Here is a 16,862-nt window from a genome sequence, read left to right on the forward strand (position 1 = left end):
AAAGAAAGACCAGTTACTGGCAGCCTGGACGCCCCACTCATGTCGTGCTCACAGGCCGCTAGGAACCCCACGCCTGAGAGGTGGGTGCTGGGTACCTTGCAGCCAGGGAAGGCTGGGCCCTGCTTCTGCCTCAGCTCCCATTGTGTGTGACCAGCAAGTGTCCTCGCACCCTAAGTCCCCCAAGAGCTGCCAGGCTGCACAGGGGGAGGGAGTTTCCAAATCAGTGAGGTCCCCACACTGAAGAAACCACAGATTCAGATGAAAATGAGACATGGAAGTCATCTCATTCAGCCTCTTGCTTTCAGGAAGGAAGGTGACCTGGTTCTTATAATCTTATCTTCTGGGGAAATAGTCTTTTAAAAAAAAAAAACACCTCTTTTTAAATTATTTTTTTCAACGATTTGAAAACCTATTTTCTCTCCCTTCCACCTCCTTTTTTTGTGGGGTGGGGCAGGGAGGGAGGTACCTTTTCAACAAATATGCGGAGTCAAGCAAAACAAATGCCCTCAAAATAAAAAAATAAAAAAATAAAAACAACAACAACAACAACAAAATAAAATGCCCTCATTGGCCTTGTCTAAAAATGTATGACTCACTCTGCACCCAGGGCCTACCACCTCTTGGTCAGAAAGTAGACAACCCAGAGAAAGACGTTACAACCCCCTTAAGATAGTACCTGATCACTTGGCACATGATGGATTGCATCTTCTTGGGAAAAGATGTTTGGGTGTTGTTGTTTTTTAAATTAAATTAAATTTTTATTTTAATTTTTCCGAATTACATGTAAAGATATTTTTTGAGTTCCAAATTTTTCTCGCACCCTCCCTTCCCTCCTCCCTCCCCCCTCCCGAGGCCAGCAAGCAGTTTTGATACAGGCTATACATTACAATCATGTTAAACATATTTCCACATTAGTCATGTTGTGAGAGAAGAATTGGAACAAAAGGAGAAAAAACACAAGAAAGAATAAACAAGAAAAATAACAACAAGCAACAACAAACATGAAAATAGTATGCTTCAATCTGTATTCAGACTCCATAGTTCTTTTTCTGAATGTAGAGAGCATTTTCTACCATAAGTCTTTTGGCATTGTCTTGGATCATTGTATTGCTGAGAAAAGTCTATTACAGTTGATCATCACACAAATGTTGCTGATGCTGTGTACAGTGTTCTCTTGGTTTGGCTCATTTCATACTCAACATTAATTCATGTAAGTCCAGGTTTTTCTGAAATCCATTTACTTATCATTTCTTACAGCACAATAGTATTCCATTCCATTCATATACCACAGTTTGTTTAGCCATTCCCCAGTTGATGGGCATTCCTTTGATTTCCAAGTCTTTGCTACCACAAAAAGAGCAGCTATAAATATTTTTGTACATGTTGGTCCTTTTTCCTTTTTTGTGATCTCTTTGGGATATAGACCTAGTAGTGGTATTACTATATCAAAGGGCATGCATAGTTTTATAGCCTTTTGGAGGGGCAGCTAAGTGGCGCAGTGGATAAAGCACTGACCCTGGATTCAGGAGGACCTGAGTTCAAATTTGACCTCAGACACTTAACACTTACTAGCTGTGTGACCCTAGGCAAGTCACTTAACCCCAATTGCCTCACCAAAAAAAAAAAAAGCCTTTTGGGCATGGTTCCAAATTGCTCTTCAGAATGGTTGGACCAATTCACAACTCCACCAACCATGCATTAGTGTTCCAATTTTCCCATATCTTCTCGAACATTTATAATTTTCTTTTTTTTGTCATTAGCCAATTGGATAGTTGTGAGGTGATACCTGAGAATAGTTTTAATTTGCATTTCTCTAATCGGTAGTGATTGAGAACATTTTTTTTTCATATGGCTGTAGGTAGTTTTAATTTCGTCATCTGAAAACTGCCTGTTCATATCCTTTGACCATTTCTCAATTGGGGAATGACATGTATTCTTATATATATATGATTCAGTTCTCTATATATTTTAGATATGAAGCCTCTATCAGAAACACTGTCTGTAAAAATTGTTTTCCAGCTTTGTGCTTTCCTTCTAATCTTGTTTGCATTGGTTTTGTTTGTGCAGAAACTTTTAAATTTAATGTAGTCAAAATGATCTACTTTGCATTTCATAATGTTCTCTATCTCATCTTTGGTCATAAATTCTTCCCCTCTCCATAGATCTGACAAGTCAACTATTCCTTCTTTTTCTAATTTGCCTATGGTATCACCCTTTATGTCTAGATAAAAGGATTTTTTTTAGGGAAGGTGAATGCTGCTCACTCAGGCATTCTTTGTTATCCAACTGAGAAGCAGTGGTTAGTAGCTGTCAGTGTAAGAATCAGGGGTGGCAGCCAGCTCCCCCAGGCCTTGCTTCCTGTCCAGGGATCCAGCTCACATTGCTAACTAAAAAAAGCCCACGCAGCTATATTAAGAAGGTGTGATTTCCTTTCATACGAGATCTATCTTGGTGATCTCATCAAATACCTTGGCTCAGAAAGGAGGCTTCAAAGTAAGATTGAATTGGGATCTCTCATGTCACTCTCTCATCCCACCCTCCCCAAGATTTTAAAACAAACAAACCCCCTAAACCCCCATGAAGGGCTATGTTCACAAGGTGAAATGTCATGCCTTCTAGGCCTGATGGGAAGAGGGCCCTATGAGGGGGCTGCTCCTATGCTAGAGGGGAGATTGTATTTCACCAGGAGGGCCAGCCTGCCAAAGCAGACTTGTGGGGAGAGAATCCAGGCCAAAGGTGCTGGGGGCATAAATCACTGTCCTCTTAGACCCTAAAGAGTAATTAGTGTGTAGCTGAGCATTCAGCTTTGGAGTTACAGGGGGGTGAACCCCGCTCCTTGTGTTCACCAGATCTCAGTCTGTGGCCCCAGTGCCAAAGGGTTGGTCTCTCTGCACTTGGTGAAATCACTCCTGTGGTGGAGGAGAGCAACCAGAAACAAAATGGAGCCAGGGCCCCCATGCTGTGTGGGCCTTCTTGGGCTTTGGTGTTGTCTTAATAACTATTGTAGTAGTTGTCCCTGTCCTGGGGAAATCCAGGTCTGCAAAGCAACTAAATTGGGCGTAGGGATTCATGTTGCATGCATGTACTCACCCCTGTAAGGTGATCCATCTGGCCGGGCAGCATCTGCGTTCATTCCTTTAAGCACGCGTGCCCGCCACATGTGCACGGCTCTCCTAGCCACGGCGGACACTTTAGCGTGAAGTCTACAGAGCAGCTGCTGCTTTGGTCATGCTAGAGACAATGGATCACGTCTGCACGTGTGAGCTCCACAGGTAGAATTGGTCGGTCTGTCTTTATAGACTATGGACTTTTGCTGGTCACTGGATTGTTGTGGATTCTTTCCTTAAGCCTTTGTGGCCAGACCCTGTTGATGCAAAAGGCCGTGCCCTCCCAACAGACAACAACCAGCATCTACATCAGGAAGATGGTGTGCCTTGTGGATCCACCTACAGTGGAGGGACCAGATCTCCCCTGTGGGAGCACATCATCTCCCTTTTCCAGTCCCTTTATGTGTCATTCTGTGACAACTGTCTCTTTCCCCTTCTCTTTTTTTTTTTTTTTTTAGGCAACGGGGGTTAAGTGACTTGCCCACGGTCACACAGCTAGTAAATGTCAAGTGTCTGAGGCCGGATTTGAACTCAGGTACTCCTGAGTCCAGGGCCGGTGCTTTAACCACTGCGCCATCTAGCTGCCCCCCCCTTCTCTTTACTCATCTGACCTTCCCTGCAGTCCTGCCTTGTGAGCAACCTTCTCTGGACGCTCGGGCAGTGTAGCCCAATGACACATTATTTGATTCATGTTGTTAGGTAGGGAAAAGAGGGCCGGACAGGGAGGGAGGGGACAAAAGTATTTCTATGTGCCAGGCACTGTGCTAAGTGCTTTACAAATATTACCTCATTTGATCCTCACCATACCCTCTGAGGTGGGTGCTATTATTACCCCCATTTTACAGATGAGGAAACTGAGGCAAACACTTGCCCAAGTGACTTGCCCAAGGTCACCCAGCTACTAAGTGTCTGAGGCTGGATTTGAATTCAGGTCTTCCTCATGCCAGGTCCAAGGCTTTATCCACTGTGCCCCCAAGCCACTAAGGGTGCCAGTCCACATTGGTTGGGGGGAATATGGCGGAGGAGGATGTTGAAAGTCCTCCTGGAGGGGCAGCTAGATGGCGCTATGGATAAAGCACCGGCCCTGGATTCAGGAGGACCTGAGTTCAAATCCAACCTCAGATAGTTGACACTAGCTGTGTGACCCTGGGCAAGTCACTTAACCCCCATTGCCCTGCAAAACAAAACAAAACAAAACAAACAACAAAAAAAGAAAGTCCTCCTGGAATGATCACAGTGACTAGTAAGAAGGAACAGCCTCCCAGCATGTGGCCTCCCCAACTTCTCTTTTTGTTCTTTCTTATTCAATAACATGACCTGGAGTCTGGAACCACCCCCCTTCTCATCTGACCCCTTAGCTGTCCTCATACCTTTGGCTTCTTGTGTTTGACTGAGGAGCCTGCTCGGCTTCATGCTACGAACTGCGTTCTCTTGTTCAAGGAGTAAGTCTGAGACTTTGATGTGTGGTGAGGAGTGTGTGTAGACTTCTGCTAACCCATAAGAAAGCCCCAGCTGTCCTAACAGGTCGCACTTTCTCTCTGACAGGGACAGAAGGGTGATGCTGGAGTCACGGGTCCGCCTGGCCGACCTGGCCCTCCTGGCAGACCAGGCTCCCCAGGAGCACCAGCATCCGGTAAGGAGCGACTGCTGCCATGGCCCATCCCTTCACCTGACCCACCTGCTCTACTCTATGGGCACGTAGGGGACTTTGCTTTCTTCCTGGGGTGACATGGCTATTGTCCTGCGCACATGCAGACGGGAGGTGACAAAGCCCCTTGGGGCGAGGTTCTCCTTGTCTGTAGCTCTGGTCCCCTACATACCCCCAGCAGTGATGTTTGTGAAGCCATGACTGCTGGCTGCCTGCCCCTCCCAAGGGGGTGCAGAGAGACCGTGGGAGGCTCCAGGCTCCTGATGAGAGAGGCCCTGGCTGTTTTCTGCCTCCACCTTCCATGCTTTTGTGGGACTAGAACGCATCCCCAGCTCTTCTCCACTCCTTAGAACCCATGCTTCTTCAAGCTCCATTTGGCTGCCTCTTCTTACAGGAAGCCTGCCCAGAATCTCTGGTTGTTAGTGCTTTCTCCCTCCTAAAATGACTTTTCTTTTTTTTTTTTACTTACCTGTGTGCATCAAGTATCTCTCCTATGGAATGGAAGGTCCTGGAGGACAGGGAGGACATTGTTTGGGTCCTTGTACCCCAGTGCCTGGCCCATAGTGTACTGTATACCTTTTGGATTGAACCAAATTGGCTCTATTATATTATATATGAGGCGTGCTAGTTGTATGACCTGTCAAGTCACTTCACCTCTTGTCCGCCCGTTTGTAAAATGGGGCTAATAAAGCCCTCCTCCTTAGGGTTGATGTAAAGATCAAACGAGACAACGTGTGTATCAATGCTGGTGATTGTTGGCCATTATCTTAAATGTCGGCCCCTTCTCCAGGAACTGGCTTTGGGGGCTTTTGCGGTGAAACGTGGTGATCTGGCATTTTGTTTCTCAGGACAATCTGTCATTGGACCCAAAGGGGAAAGAGGACCTCCCGGGCCTCCAGGGAGATGTCTTTGTCGATCCTCCATGAATACAAATAACCCGTCATATGAGGAATACGAGCAGGGACCCAACTACCCCAGGGTGCCTGTGGTAAGGCTTCTTTGCATGATGCCAATGGCTAATGGGGAAGGTGCTCGAGCCCTCTCATGTCAGCCCCTCATCATGACTAGGGGGAAGAACTCTCGGGGAAAGCTCTTGGGATCGATTGATCAAAGACCACGGAGCTGGGGATTTTGCTTCTTCACCAGCCATCCCGTCCAAGCTGTTTTATCTCTGCTCTAGAGAACCATTGGCCCGAGTCCTCATTGATTTCTCCTTTGGACAGATTTTTGTGGTGAGCAATAGGGAGGAGCTGGAGCGACTGAATACCCGAAACGCGATCGCTTTTCGCAAAGATCAGAGAGCTCTCTATTTCAAGGACAGTGTTGGCTGGCTCCCCATTCAGGTAATCCAGGGGGACCGTTTCAGAATCCACTCTTAGAGCCTTCAAGAAATCCGAAGACCAGGGCAGCTAGGTGGCACAGTGGATAGAGCACCGGCCCTGGATTCAGAAGGACCCGAGTTCAAATTTGACCCCAGACAGCTGACACTTACTAGCTGTGTGACCCTGGGCTAGTCACTTAACCCCAATTGCCTCACCAAAAAGAAAAAAAAAATTCAAAGACCACAGGCTGTGACTACATATTGTTGAGTTCTACAGCTCCTCCAGATTGTCGCAGACCCTGCTGACTGCCACCAGGAGGAGAGGAAGAAGGCCCTTAGCACTCGCTGCCCAGCACGCTAGCCCGTTCTCTCTAGGCTTTCTAGGGGAGCTCAAGGCAGAGGTTTCCCAGAGCCGGTATTTGCCAGCTCGATACTAACTCCTTTAACATGGACTAAGCTCTTCCACTCTGTGACGGAGGTCACACGTGTTCAACACCCGGAAATAGCTGCAGCCTTTACCTGAGGCTTCAAGGTTTGCAGTCTCATTTGAGTCTCCCTCCAAGCCTGTGAGGAAGCTATCATGTAGGGATTTTTATACTCGATTCATCTTTTTTAATTCAATATTTCATCTTCAGTTCAGATTCTCTCCCTCCCCATATCATACCCATTTTAGGGATGAGGAAACTAAAGCCCAGGGAGCTGAAGTGATTTGCTCATGTTTACAGAGCCAGGGCAGGAAAATCAGAGGTGGGAATTGAACCCTGGCCTGCCAGATTCCACCTTGACTCTTTCCAGCACACCAGCTTTCCTCTAAGCCAGGGCTCCTTTGGCAGTCAAGTGAAACCCATAGGTCCCTGCTCAGGATCATGTTTTTAAACGCACAAAACAAAATGCACAGGAATACAAAGGAAGTCAATTATATTGAAACAGTCATTAAAATATTAAACAAAAACAAGTTCCCGGAGACCAGGTTAAGAACCTCTGCCCTGAAGTCAGTGAATAGACTGTAGAGCAGGAGCAAATGAAAAACAGCCTTGATCCCTAAATGGAATCTACTTTTCAGTGGCTGGCGGATCCCGCTGCCCCCTGACAGTGTCTCCCCACAATGACTATTTCCAAGCTTGAATGTTTTGTTTCTTGCTCCTTGGGCATCTGTGGTCCCCTCCCGGTAATTATCGTGTGTTTGTTTGGATAGCTTACCCCTTTCTATCCTGTGGATTACCCTGTAGACAATGGCAACGCTTGTGGAGATGGAATCCTCCAGCATGGGGAGGAATGTGATGACGGCAACAACAGCGTGGCCGACGACTGCATAAGTAAGTGATGGGCCCTACGCTGGGGGAGCAGGAGGCCATCGGAATTCCCTTTGGCCGGTCTAGTCATAGTTGGGAGCGGATGCCAGGCTCAGAGGGGAATGTCAAAAAGGGTCAGGGAGGTGTAGGGGAAGTTGGTACGATGTAGTAAGGACGAGCTTGGGCATTTGCCTTCTTTCATTTCCTAAGGGATAGCAATAGCCTTTGGAATCATGCACTGTCTTCCCAGAATGCTTTTAGGTGTAAAAGAAAGGGTCTTGTCTGATCTCTGGAGAAAGAACATTTCTTCAAGGGTGTGTGAAGAATGTGTTTGCCACAGCCTCTTCCAAACAGGTTGATTTGAGTTAACTTTCTTCATCAGTGGAGATGCTGATGAGCAAAACTGCATGGTCCAGAAGCTAGATCTTTCTTTCCCCCCCAAAAAAAGAGTGGACCACACCTTCTAACAACTTATACTCCTTTAAACTACAGAGTCCCACTGCAGGTTACTTGAGTTGTCTTTGGCCCTTGACTTGCCCCTAGTCTCTGGGTTCCATACATGGAGATTGATGGTCAACATAGGCCCCTGATGGATCTACATACACAAGGCACTGGGGATACCAAACGCCTCCTGCTGAGTGGGAAAGGCCTTTTATCCCCAGCCTCCTCACACATGAAGCAGTCGTGATCTGAGGCCTGTCTCCATGATTAGCCTTCACCTTAGTGTTTCACTGCCTTCTTGTGCCCAACCAGGATGTCATCGTGCATATTGTGGAGATGGCTATCGACACGAAGGAGTGGAAGACTGTGACGGGAGGGACTTTGGCTATCTGACTTGCGAGACCTATCTTCCCGGGTAGGAATAAGATGATACATTGTTGGGTGAATGAAAAGGGGGTTTGAGCAAGTCTGCTTTTGTCTGTCCTCAGAGAGCTATGATTGCTTGAGAGCAAAAGCTCTTTCCTCCTGGGAGCATGCTGCACTGAGAGGGATGGAGGGAAGGGGGAAGCAAGGATACAGTCTGCATCACCCTTGAACCAATGGGAGGATAAAGCTGTTTGTTCCTAAGCAACCTCTGGGCACCTTTTTTTTTTCCCATGAAAAAAACATCTTCTCCTCCCCACCCCCAAATTATCTTGGCTCCATTGTGCTTCCTGGATGTGGGTCTGGGGAAGGAAGTTGGGAGTGGATGGAAAGAAGAGTCAAAAGGAACAAAGCCATTCTGTTTGTTCTATTGAACAAATACTAATTGAGTCCTTACTGTACCTAAGTGCTGAAGAAAAATGACACTGTCTTTGCATACCCTTGGTAGGATTGCATTTCTAAATGTAGATATTTTCCCATGGTCCCTCTTCCTGGGAGCCCCAAATTAGGTGATTAGCTTTAAATAGAGAGAGGCTGTGTTTGTGAAAATTGACAGGACCCAGTTACTTACAAGATATTACGTTGTTTCAGGGAAGATAGAGGAACAGATGTGTAAAAAAAACAAAACAAGACAAAAAACCCCACACATACAAGCCCATGTTTTGAGCTCTTTCCTTAACCCATTTTTAGAGGTCATCCAGCCACAAACTGCTTTTTAAAAGCATTTCCATCCCCAAAGCCCTGCCCTCTGAGTCAGCCACCGATTCAGTGTCCTCTGTGCAGTCTGACACCCTGATTAAACCATCCCTGGAGTCTGGCCTTAACTCTGGCTGATCACCTCTCTCAGCCAGACACTGTGTGGCTACTTTCCCCTCCCCCCTCTGGGTGCTGCTCCCATGCCCCGCAGCATCCTCTAGGGAAAAGAGAATGGGCTGGAATTGGGAGAGCTGAAATCTAGCCCTTGTGCCACCAGTAACTGTAGCTTGGGACAAATCTACTTCTTTGTAGCTCAGGTCACTCATTTGGAAGTGTTATTAAAATGAAAAAATGAACGTGGAACACCTATGTCTTGTGAGAACGAAATCAGTCAACCAATGAGCAACAATTAAGCGCTTACTGTGTGCCTAGGAGAGCAGACTAGCCTGGGTTCAAGGCCTACCTTGGATATACACTTGCAGTACAATCCTGGATCAAATGCTCTAGGGAACCCTTAAAGACTAAGGGGGAAGATGCCAGTGGGCTCTGGCAGATGAAGTTCCTCACCAGGGCTCCTCATACCTCTGGAATCACAGATCTGGTGTCTATCCGTTTCTTTTACCACATGCCAGGCACCATGCAAGAGTTGGGGCTACAGAGAGGCAAAAGCAGTACCTGCCCTCAGTAAGCTTGTGTTCTTAATGAAAGACAAAATAGCAACCACCACCAGCATTTATGTAGTTCTTTTTAGCTCTGAAAAGTGCTTTATATGATGTCAGTGGATGAAGAAAGTGAGGTCCTTGTAGGAAGTTGAAGGCTCGCCCCTGGTAACCCAGTTCCTAAGAGGGGGCTCCCCTGACCCTCCCAGGGCAGCACATGGCCTCCGCTGAAATGCTGCCCTTCTGGGAATCCAGGCTGGGCTCTGGAGCCTGACAGGGGAGGTTTCATGGCCCAGCCAGAGCTGCTCACCCCATTATCTCCCGGTTATTGTCCTCAGAGTCTTTCTCCTCCATCAGCTATCCTTCCTGTGGAAGAGGGAGCAGTGGTAGCCACTAATTAACCAGATTTTAGAGCCTGCAGGTGGATTGTGGGAAACTGGAGTCAAGCTCAGGGCAGGGCCAGACTGGGATTCCATGCTTTTCCATTCCACACTCCTAACCCCAAACCCCAAGCTAAAGGTGCCGATCTGGGCACACACACTGTGCCTACTTCCACAGTGACTGGCACGCAGTAGGTGCTTAGTAAATGTTCTTTTTGGTTGCTTGATTAATTATGACAATTCCTCCATTGAGAGAGAACTTCTTGAGAGGCTCCATCTCATCACACTGGACCCAAAAGTTCAGGTTCAAATCCCAATTCTTTGGCTTCTCCTGTTTGGACTGGTTTTCCTTCACCTGTGAAATGTGAAAGCATTTCACCAGGCCAAGGATCCTTAATTTGGGGTCCATGGATCCCTAAGGGGCCCATGGATAAGTTTCTGGGAGGTCTGTGAACTTGTTTTTAATACTTCAATAACTGTATTTCAATATACTTGGCTTCCTTTGCAATCCTCTGTTTTACTCATTGGAAGTCGGGATTTGAGAAAGAGTCTGTAGGATTCACTGGCCGCTTCCAGAGGGGTCCACGAGACAGAAAGGGTTAAGAGCACTTGGACTAGATGACCTCTAAGGAGGTGTTGTCCAGGTGGTCCAGTGCATAGAGTGCTAGGCTCAGTCAGGAAGATCTGAGTTCAAATCCAGCTGCAGCTACTTACTGGCTGTGTGGCTCTGGGCAAGTCCATCTGTTTCCTCTTCTGTAAAATGGAGATGACAATAATAGCACCCCCTCCCACAGTTGTCAAGCTGTTGTTGTCATTCAAGTTCCTTCCAACTCATGGGGCCTAAGATCCCGGACAACCGTGGACCTCTTCCTGACCCAGCGATCTCTTTCTCACTCAGGTCTTATGGGGAATTGAGATGTACTTCACACTGCTACATTGACTCCACACCATGTCGCTATTTCACATGAAGGGACGCAGGGCGGGCGGTACCCGTGTGGAATGGGCGGCAGCTGTCATGACACAAATGTAGACCCACGTGCCGAATCTGCATGAAGAAAACAAAATCCAACCATCTTGCTGCTGACGGCTATTGGAGACGTATGTTTAATTAGTTCTGACTGGAAGAAAAAACGGACCACCGTATCCTTGTCTTAACTCGCAATGTAGATGGCACCTCGCGGGCTCACGTGTGCCCAGTGTAAAGGCAGCAACGAGTCTCCATACCCCAGAAAACCACGTGATAAGACAATGATACCTCAGCTTAGCACTCTGCACACGGACCTTTGGGCTGTTGTTTGGATTTAGCTTTGAGCTGCAGCTTTCAACTGTCTCTAAGGATAGCCCAGGCTGGAGGTCTGACCATCCTCTTCTGTGCTCCTCTGACCTTGAGCAGGGTCAGGTCAGCTCAGACTGCAGCCTCAGTGACATGAAGGGTCACGGATGCCCAGCACTGATTCTCCTGTGCCTCTATGGAAGGGCCCCTGGTCAGCCATCAGTGAAACTGCAGAGGTCAAGCAGCCATCCCTCCCTGGGGAGATGCTGGCTCAGCCCCAGACTGAGCCGTCCCTGTCTCCCTCACACCTCCCAGAAAGCCACCTTCAAAGCAGATGAAAGGTCAGTTCCTGTTCAGACCCCCATGAGACAGAGGCTTACGGACAGCTCTCTGGACTGGCTGGAAAAACTGTCCTGGAGGTTGGTGTCCGTTTTCTTGGCATTCACTTGAAGGGGGAGCCTATTTCTACGTCCCGGCCTTTCTTCTGTCGCTGTTGGTCCAGTCTAACTGAGCTGAGCTTCATTACCTAATCCGAGTGACCACACCTCCACACTGTTCTCTTGCAAAATTCCCAGATGTGGTTTTCCCACCTGGGTGTGGTCGATCATCTTCTCTCTGTCCTTCAGGAAAGCTGGTCCCCAGTCCTAACTGACAATGATGTCTCTTGTGCTTCTCATCTTTCCTTACTGCATACCTTGTGACACTTCTCAAGGTGTATGAGTCATGTGTGGGTCTCACTGTTGTATCTGCAGGTGGGAGCCCATGAGTTGTCTTGCAGTCAGCCTGGCTAGAGAGGCTTCCCTTCTGTTGTGTACAGAGGGGTCAAAGGCGATCTCACCTCTGTTCCCCCGGCATTAACAAGATCCTTGTCTGTTTACTACAGCTACCCACTGGCTTGCTCTGTGCAGGAGGGTGAATGTTCTCTGTTTCATGCAAACCAAGCAGAACTAGTGCAGGCAATGTGCCGTCCAGTGCACGTCTTCAGACTGCAGGGGGAGCTGCTGATGTAGTTGGTACCCCGTTTGTGACACAGACTCCCACTGAAGATGCATTGCTAGGACTGGACTCAATCCTGCCAATGTCTCCCTGAAGACTGGATGAAGCTGAGAGAATCCCTGACTCATGCCCATGAACAGAATGCTTTCCCTTTCATCAAGTGGGGAGCAGCTACTGCAACACACACACACACACACACACACACACACACACACACATACACACACGTACATACACACAGCATGCACATGCACACACATACACACACACGCACGTACACACACAGCATGCACACGCACACACATACACACACACACGCACGTACACACACACAGCATGCACATGCACACACATACACACAAACACTCACAGGCACAGAAGGAATAAAGGTAGTTCATTTACTCCCAGTGACTCACTTTGCTTAGTGGTTTGTAAGCAGTTCCCACTGGAGATGGGGCGGCAGAACAGTTTGGATTGAAAACTGTTTTACTGGCCCTCTGTGTGGGCACAAGTCATCTCCTATTATCTTAAAGGGGTAAAAAAAAAGGATTTCGGTTCTTGTTCGTTTGGATGGCATACAGCACTTTGGCAGGAGAGAGGTGGTCAGGGCAGAGATTGCCTGGGTCTGGAGCAAGTGAAGTCATCCTGTGTGTCAGCCTGTCTGCCTCTCTGGGACTTATTTTCTTCGTCAGTAAAGCGATGGGGTGAGCATGTCGACCTCAGAGGGCTTCCACCTCTAACATCCTTTGAGACTATGACTCCTGTCCGATCCTTGGCAGGGCAGGCGTTACACGATCTTTTCATTGTGATGAAGACTTTCTTCTTGAATGATCACAGACAGGACCTGCATACTCAGAACCTGTGGACAGGCCAGTGGAGATTGTATAAAAATCAAGGTTTAGTGACATGTCGTGGTTCTGCTGCCCTCCTGGACAGAGGGGGAATGGGAGGAAAGCCTTCAGCATGTTATGTTGAGTAGATCCTTTATGGGAGATAGGGATGGATGAAAACATTCACACCGAACATCCAGCAGGACTTCCTGGTGAACAGCCCTTTGCTCTGTTGACCATCCTGGCTTTTTGTCACCCCATAAAATCGCTTCCACTGCTAACTGTAGCGCTGCTAACCATGTTTGCTGCCACGGTGGTCCTTCAGCACATGCTTTTCCTGGATGCTCCCCCTCTGCACAGGAGTATTCCTGGAGGCCCATTTTCTCACCCCTCTGCTGACTTCTTTTCCATGTCTCTGGAGCACAGGAGCCCAACCTCCTCTGTGAGGACACATTTTTGAGAGTGGAGGTGTGCGGCGTATGATGTCCTGCCTGTTATGTGTGCTTCCCCCTATTAGTCATGTGATCTTGTAATACATGTTTAATATATCAACCATACAGATTTGGGAACTGACGATATTGCACAACCTACACACAATAAAATACATTTCTTTGAAATACAGTCTCCTCCTTCCTAATCTCTATTCTCCTTCCATATCAGATACAGCAAGCTTTCATTCTCTTGGGCTGCCTGTGTGTTGTAGAATTACACAATAACAAGCCCCCTTTGTAAAATGCTTTGTTTCCTTTGTTGTAATAGATACAACGTAGATGGAGTCAAGATCTGGATTCAAGTGCTGCCTTTGCCCATTAGTAGCTGTATGCCAATAGGGAAGGCAATTAACCCCTTCATTTCAATTTCTTCACTTGCAAAGTGGAAAGAATGATATGTATAGTACCTACCCCAGTATTTCTGAGACCCAAATGAGAAAGGGAACAAAAAAGCCCTTTGTAAACGTTTACTTGCTATATAAATGTCCGAGCTTATTATCATTTGCTTATAACCCTGTGAGGTAGGAGGTACAAGCATCATTACTACACCTGCCCCGTTAGAAAGAAGATACGGGTGCAGAGGGAGAAACTTCTTGGAGACAGCCAGAATTCTTGTCTCCTGCTCCAAACCCAGTGCTCTTCATGCCATTGTTCAAGACCCAAACTTGCAGGTTAGTCAAGGTTCTGGTGTGAAATGGAACCAGAAGGTTGGGGAGTAGCAATGGAGATAAAGCCAATTCAATAGTTTTCCTTCTTTTTTTTTTTTTTTTTTGGTAAGGCGATTGGGGTCAAGTGACTTGCCCAGGGTCACACAGCTAGTAAGTGTCAAGTGTCTGAGGCCGGATTTGAACTTGGGTACTCCTGACTCCAGGGCCCGTGCTTTATCCACTGCGCCACCTAGCTGCCCCAAGCCAATTCAATAGTAACTCTTCTGGCTGTTGCAGTCTCCTGCCATCTCCTGCATCATCCTGCAGTCTCCTTAGTACCCTAATCTGGAAAATGTCTGGTAGGGGTTTTGTCTGTTTAAATGTATTAAAGTTTGCAAGTAAGCCAGTCTCTTCTAATTTTTGGGGGGGGGCATCATCTTTCCCTTGTCATAAATTTGACAAACATGAATATTTTCATATATAAAGAGTGGCAAAAGTTTGTATGTGACACTATTAATTTCTGTCATATTTGGGTTTTTTTTAAAGCATAGATCGGGGGCAGCTAGGTGGCACAGTGGATAAGGCACCAGCCCTGGATTCAAGAGGACCTGAGTTCAAATCTGGTGGCCTCAGACACTTGACACTTACTAGCTGTGTGGCCTTTGGCAAGTCACTTAACCCTCACTGCCCCACAAAAAAATAAATAAATCATAGATTAAATTTAATATCTTGTTATCAACACTGTCCTGCTTCTTTCTCTCCCCTTCTGAACATTTGATTTGTTCTGTGTATGTTTCAAATATTTCATAGATGTTTTTCTTTTATTTTTTTTTCATTACTATACTAACCCCTCTGCTCAATTCTCTACATAATTGAGTATAGTTAAGTAGAATAAACTTATGCATTGGCTATATCTGAAAATGTCTCATTCTGCACCCGCAGCCTATTGCCTCCCAGACAAGAGGTAGGAAGAATCCTTCATCATCAGTTATATAAAGTTGTGATTAGTTCTTAAGTCTTTCAAAGTTGTTTGGCTTTACAAAACTGTGGTCATAGAAATTGTGCTTCTGATTCTGTTTATTTCACTCTGCCCATTGCTTTATACAAGTTTTCATGTCCTTTTTTGTCATTTCTTAAGGCTCAATGTTACATTTAGATACCATAATTTGTTCAAACGTTGGTTCCAGTTCTTTGCTACAACAAAAAGTATTGCTATAAATGTTTTTGCATATATATGGGTCCTTACCATCTAGGGCATATGCCTAGAAATGGTATCCCTTAGGCCAAAGGGTATGTAGTTTAATGAAATTGGGGATATTAGTTCCAAATTGTTTTCTAATCTAGTTGAACCAATTCGCATATTCCCCAACAGGGCACCAGTCTATCAATCTTCCCACAATTGTCATTTACTATTTTTTAAGCCATCTTTACCAGTCTGACGAAGGTAAAATAGAAAATGTCATTAAAATTTGCTTTTCTCTTAATGTTCATGTTTTGGACCATTTTTTTATGTGTTGGTAGCTTTTATTACTTCTTTTGAGATATGCCTGTTCATATTCTCTGATAATTTATTAAACCTACCAGGGAATTGCTCCTGTTCTTACATATTTGTACCAGTTCCCTGTGTCTTGGATATTAGCTTTTTTTAAAAATCAGAGAATTTGCTACAAAGACTTTTTCCCCTAGTTAACTATTTCAAGTTCCAACTGCATTCATTTCATTTGTGCAAAACCTTTTTGATTTTATGAAATTGTATCATTTTATCTTTTATGAACATCTCTATTCCCTGTTTGGTCAAGAACTCTTTACAGCTGTTCTAAGGTACCTCTTTCCTTCTCTAATTTATTTACATGAGCTTTTATATCTAGGTCACGGATACATTTGGAGTTTATTCTGGTGTGTGATGTGAGATGTCAGTTTAAACCCAGTTTCTCTCAAACTGTTTTCTAACTTTTCCAGCAGTTTTTGTCATATAAATTCTTGCTCCAGTAGTTGTGTCCTGGGATTTGTCAAATACTATGCTACATTGTTTGTTTGCTCCTGGGGCCTTTGTACTGAATCTGTTCTATGGATCAACTGTCCTAGTTTTTAACCAGTACCAAAATGTTTTGATGATGACTGCTTCGTGGTATAGTTTGAGATCTAATACTCCTAAGCTCCTTTCCTTCTCGTTTTTTCAATTATTTACCTTAAGCTTCTTGATATTTTGTTCCTACAGATTACTTTTGCTATTATTATGTATAGTTCTACAAAATACTTATTTGGTGGTTTGATTTATTGTGGCATTGAATCTATAAACTATGTTGGGTAACGTTGATTTTTTTTTTTATCACATTGGCCCGACTCAACAATGAACAACTAGAATCTCTACAATTATTTGTCTTGTACTTCTTTCTGGGAAGTATCTTGTAGTTACGTTAATATAATTCCTGTGTGTGTGATTTGAGATATTTTGTGTATTCTGTAGTAATTTTGGATGGAATTTCTTTTTCTGTGTCTTTGGATTTTATTGGTAATATAGAGAAAGATTAATGTTTGTGGGCTTATTTTACATCTATGGTTTGCTGATTACTGCTTCAATTAATTTTAGTTGAATCTCTAGGGTTTTCTAAGTAAAATATCATCTGAAAAGTGATGATTTTGTTTTCTTCCTTGTCT

General features: G+C 45.5%; 1 protein-coding gene across 1 annotated transcript in view; it reads left to right on the top strand.

Moving 5' to 3' along the window:
- Positions 1-12,449, top strand: part of COLQ (collagen like tail subunit of asymmetric acetylcholinesterase) — a 38,311-nt gene extending 25,862 nt beyond the window's left edge. Inside the window, exons 12-17 of the mRNA XM_043967414.1 lie at positions 4,653-4,740; positions 5,604-5,743; positions 5,979-6,098; positions 7,272-7,392; positions 8,122-8,224; positions 10,866-12,449. Coding sequence (XP_043823349.1) covers positions 4,653-4,740; positions 5,604-5,743; positions 5,979-6,098; positions 7,272-7,392; positions 8,122-8,224; positions 10,866-10,935 — 642 coding nt within the window. The 3' untranslated portion in view covers positions 10,936-12,449. The remainder of the gene's footprint in view (positions 1-4,652; positions 4,741-5,603; positions 5,744-5,978; positions 6,099-7,271; positions 7,393-8,121; positions 8,225-10,865) is intronic.
- Positions 12,450-16,862: the final 4,413 nt, after the last annotated feature.

Source organism: Dromiciops gliroides, chromosome 5 (genome assembly GCF_019393635.1).
Source record: "Dromiciops gliroides isolate mDroGli1 chromosome 5, mDroGli1.pri, whole genome shotgun sequence".
Classification (NCBI taxonomy): domain Eukaryota; kingdom Metazoa; phylum Chordata; class Mammalia; order Microbiotheria; family Microbiotheriidae; genus Dromiciops; species Dromiciops gliroides.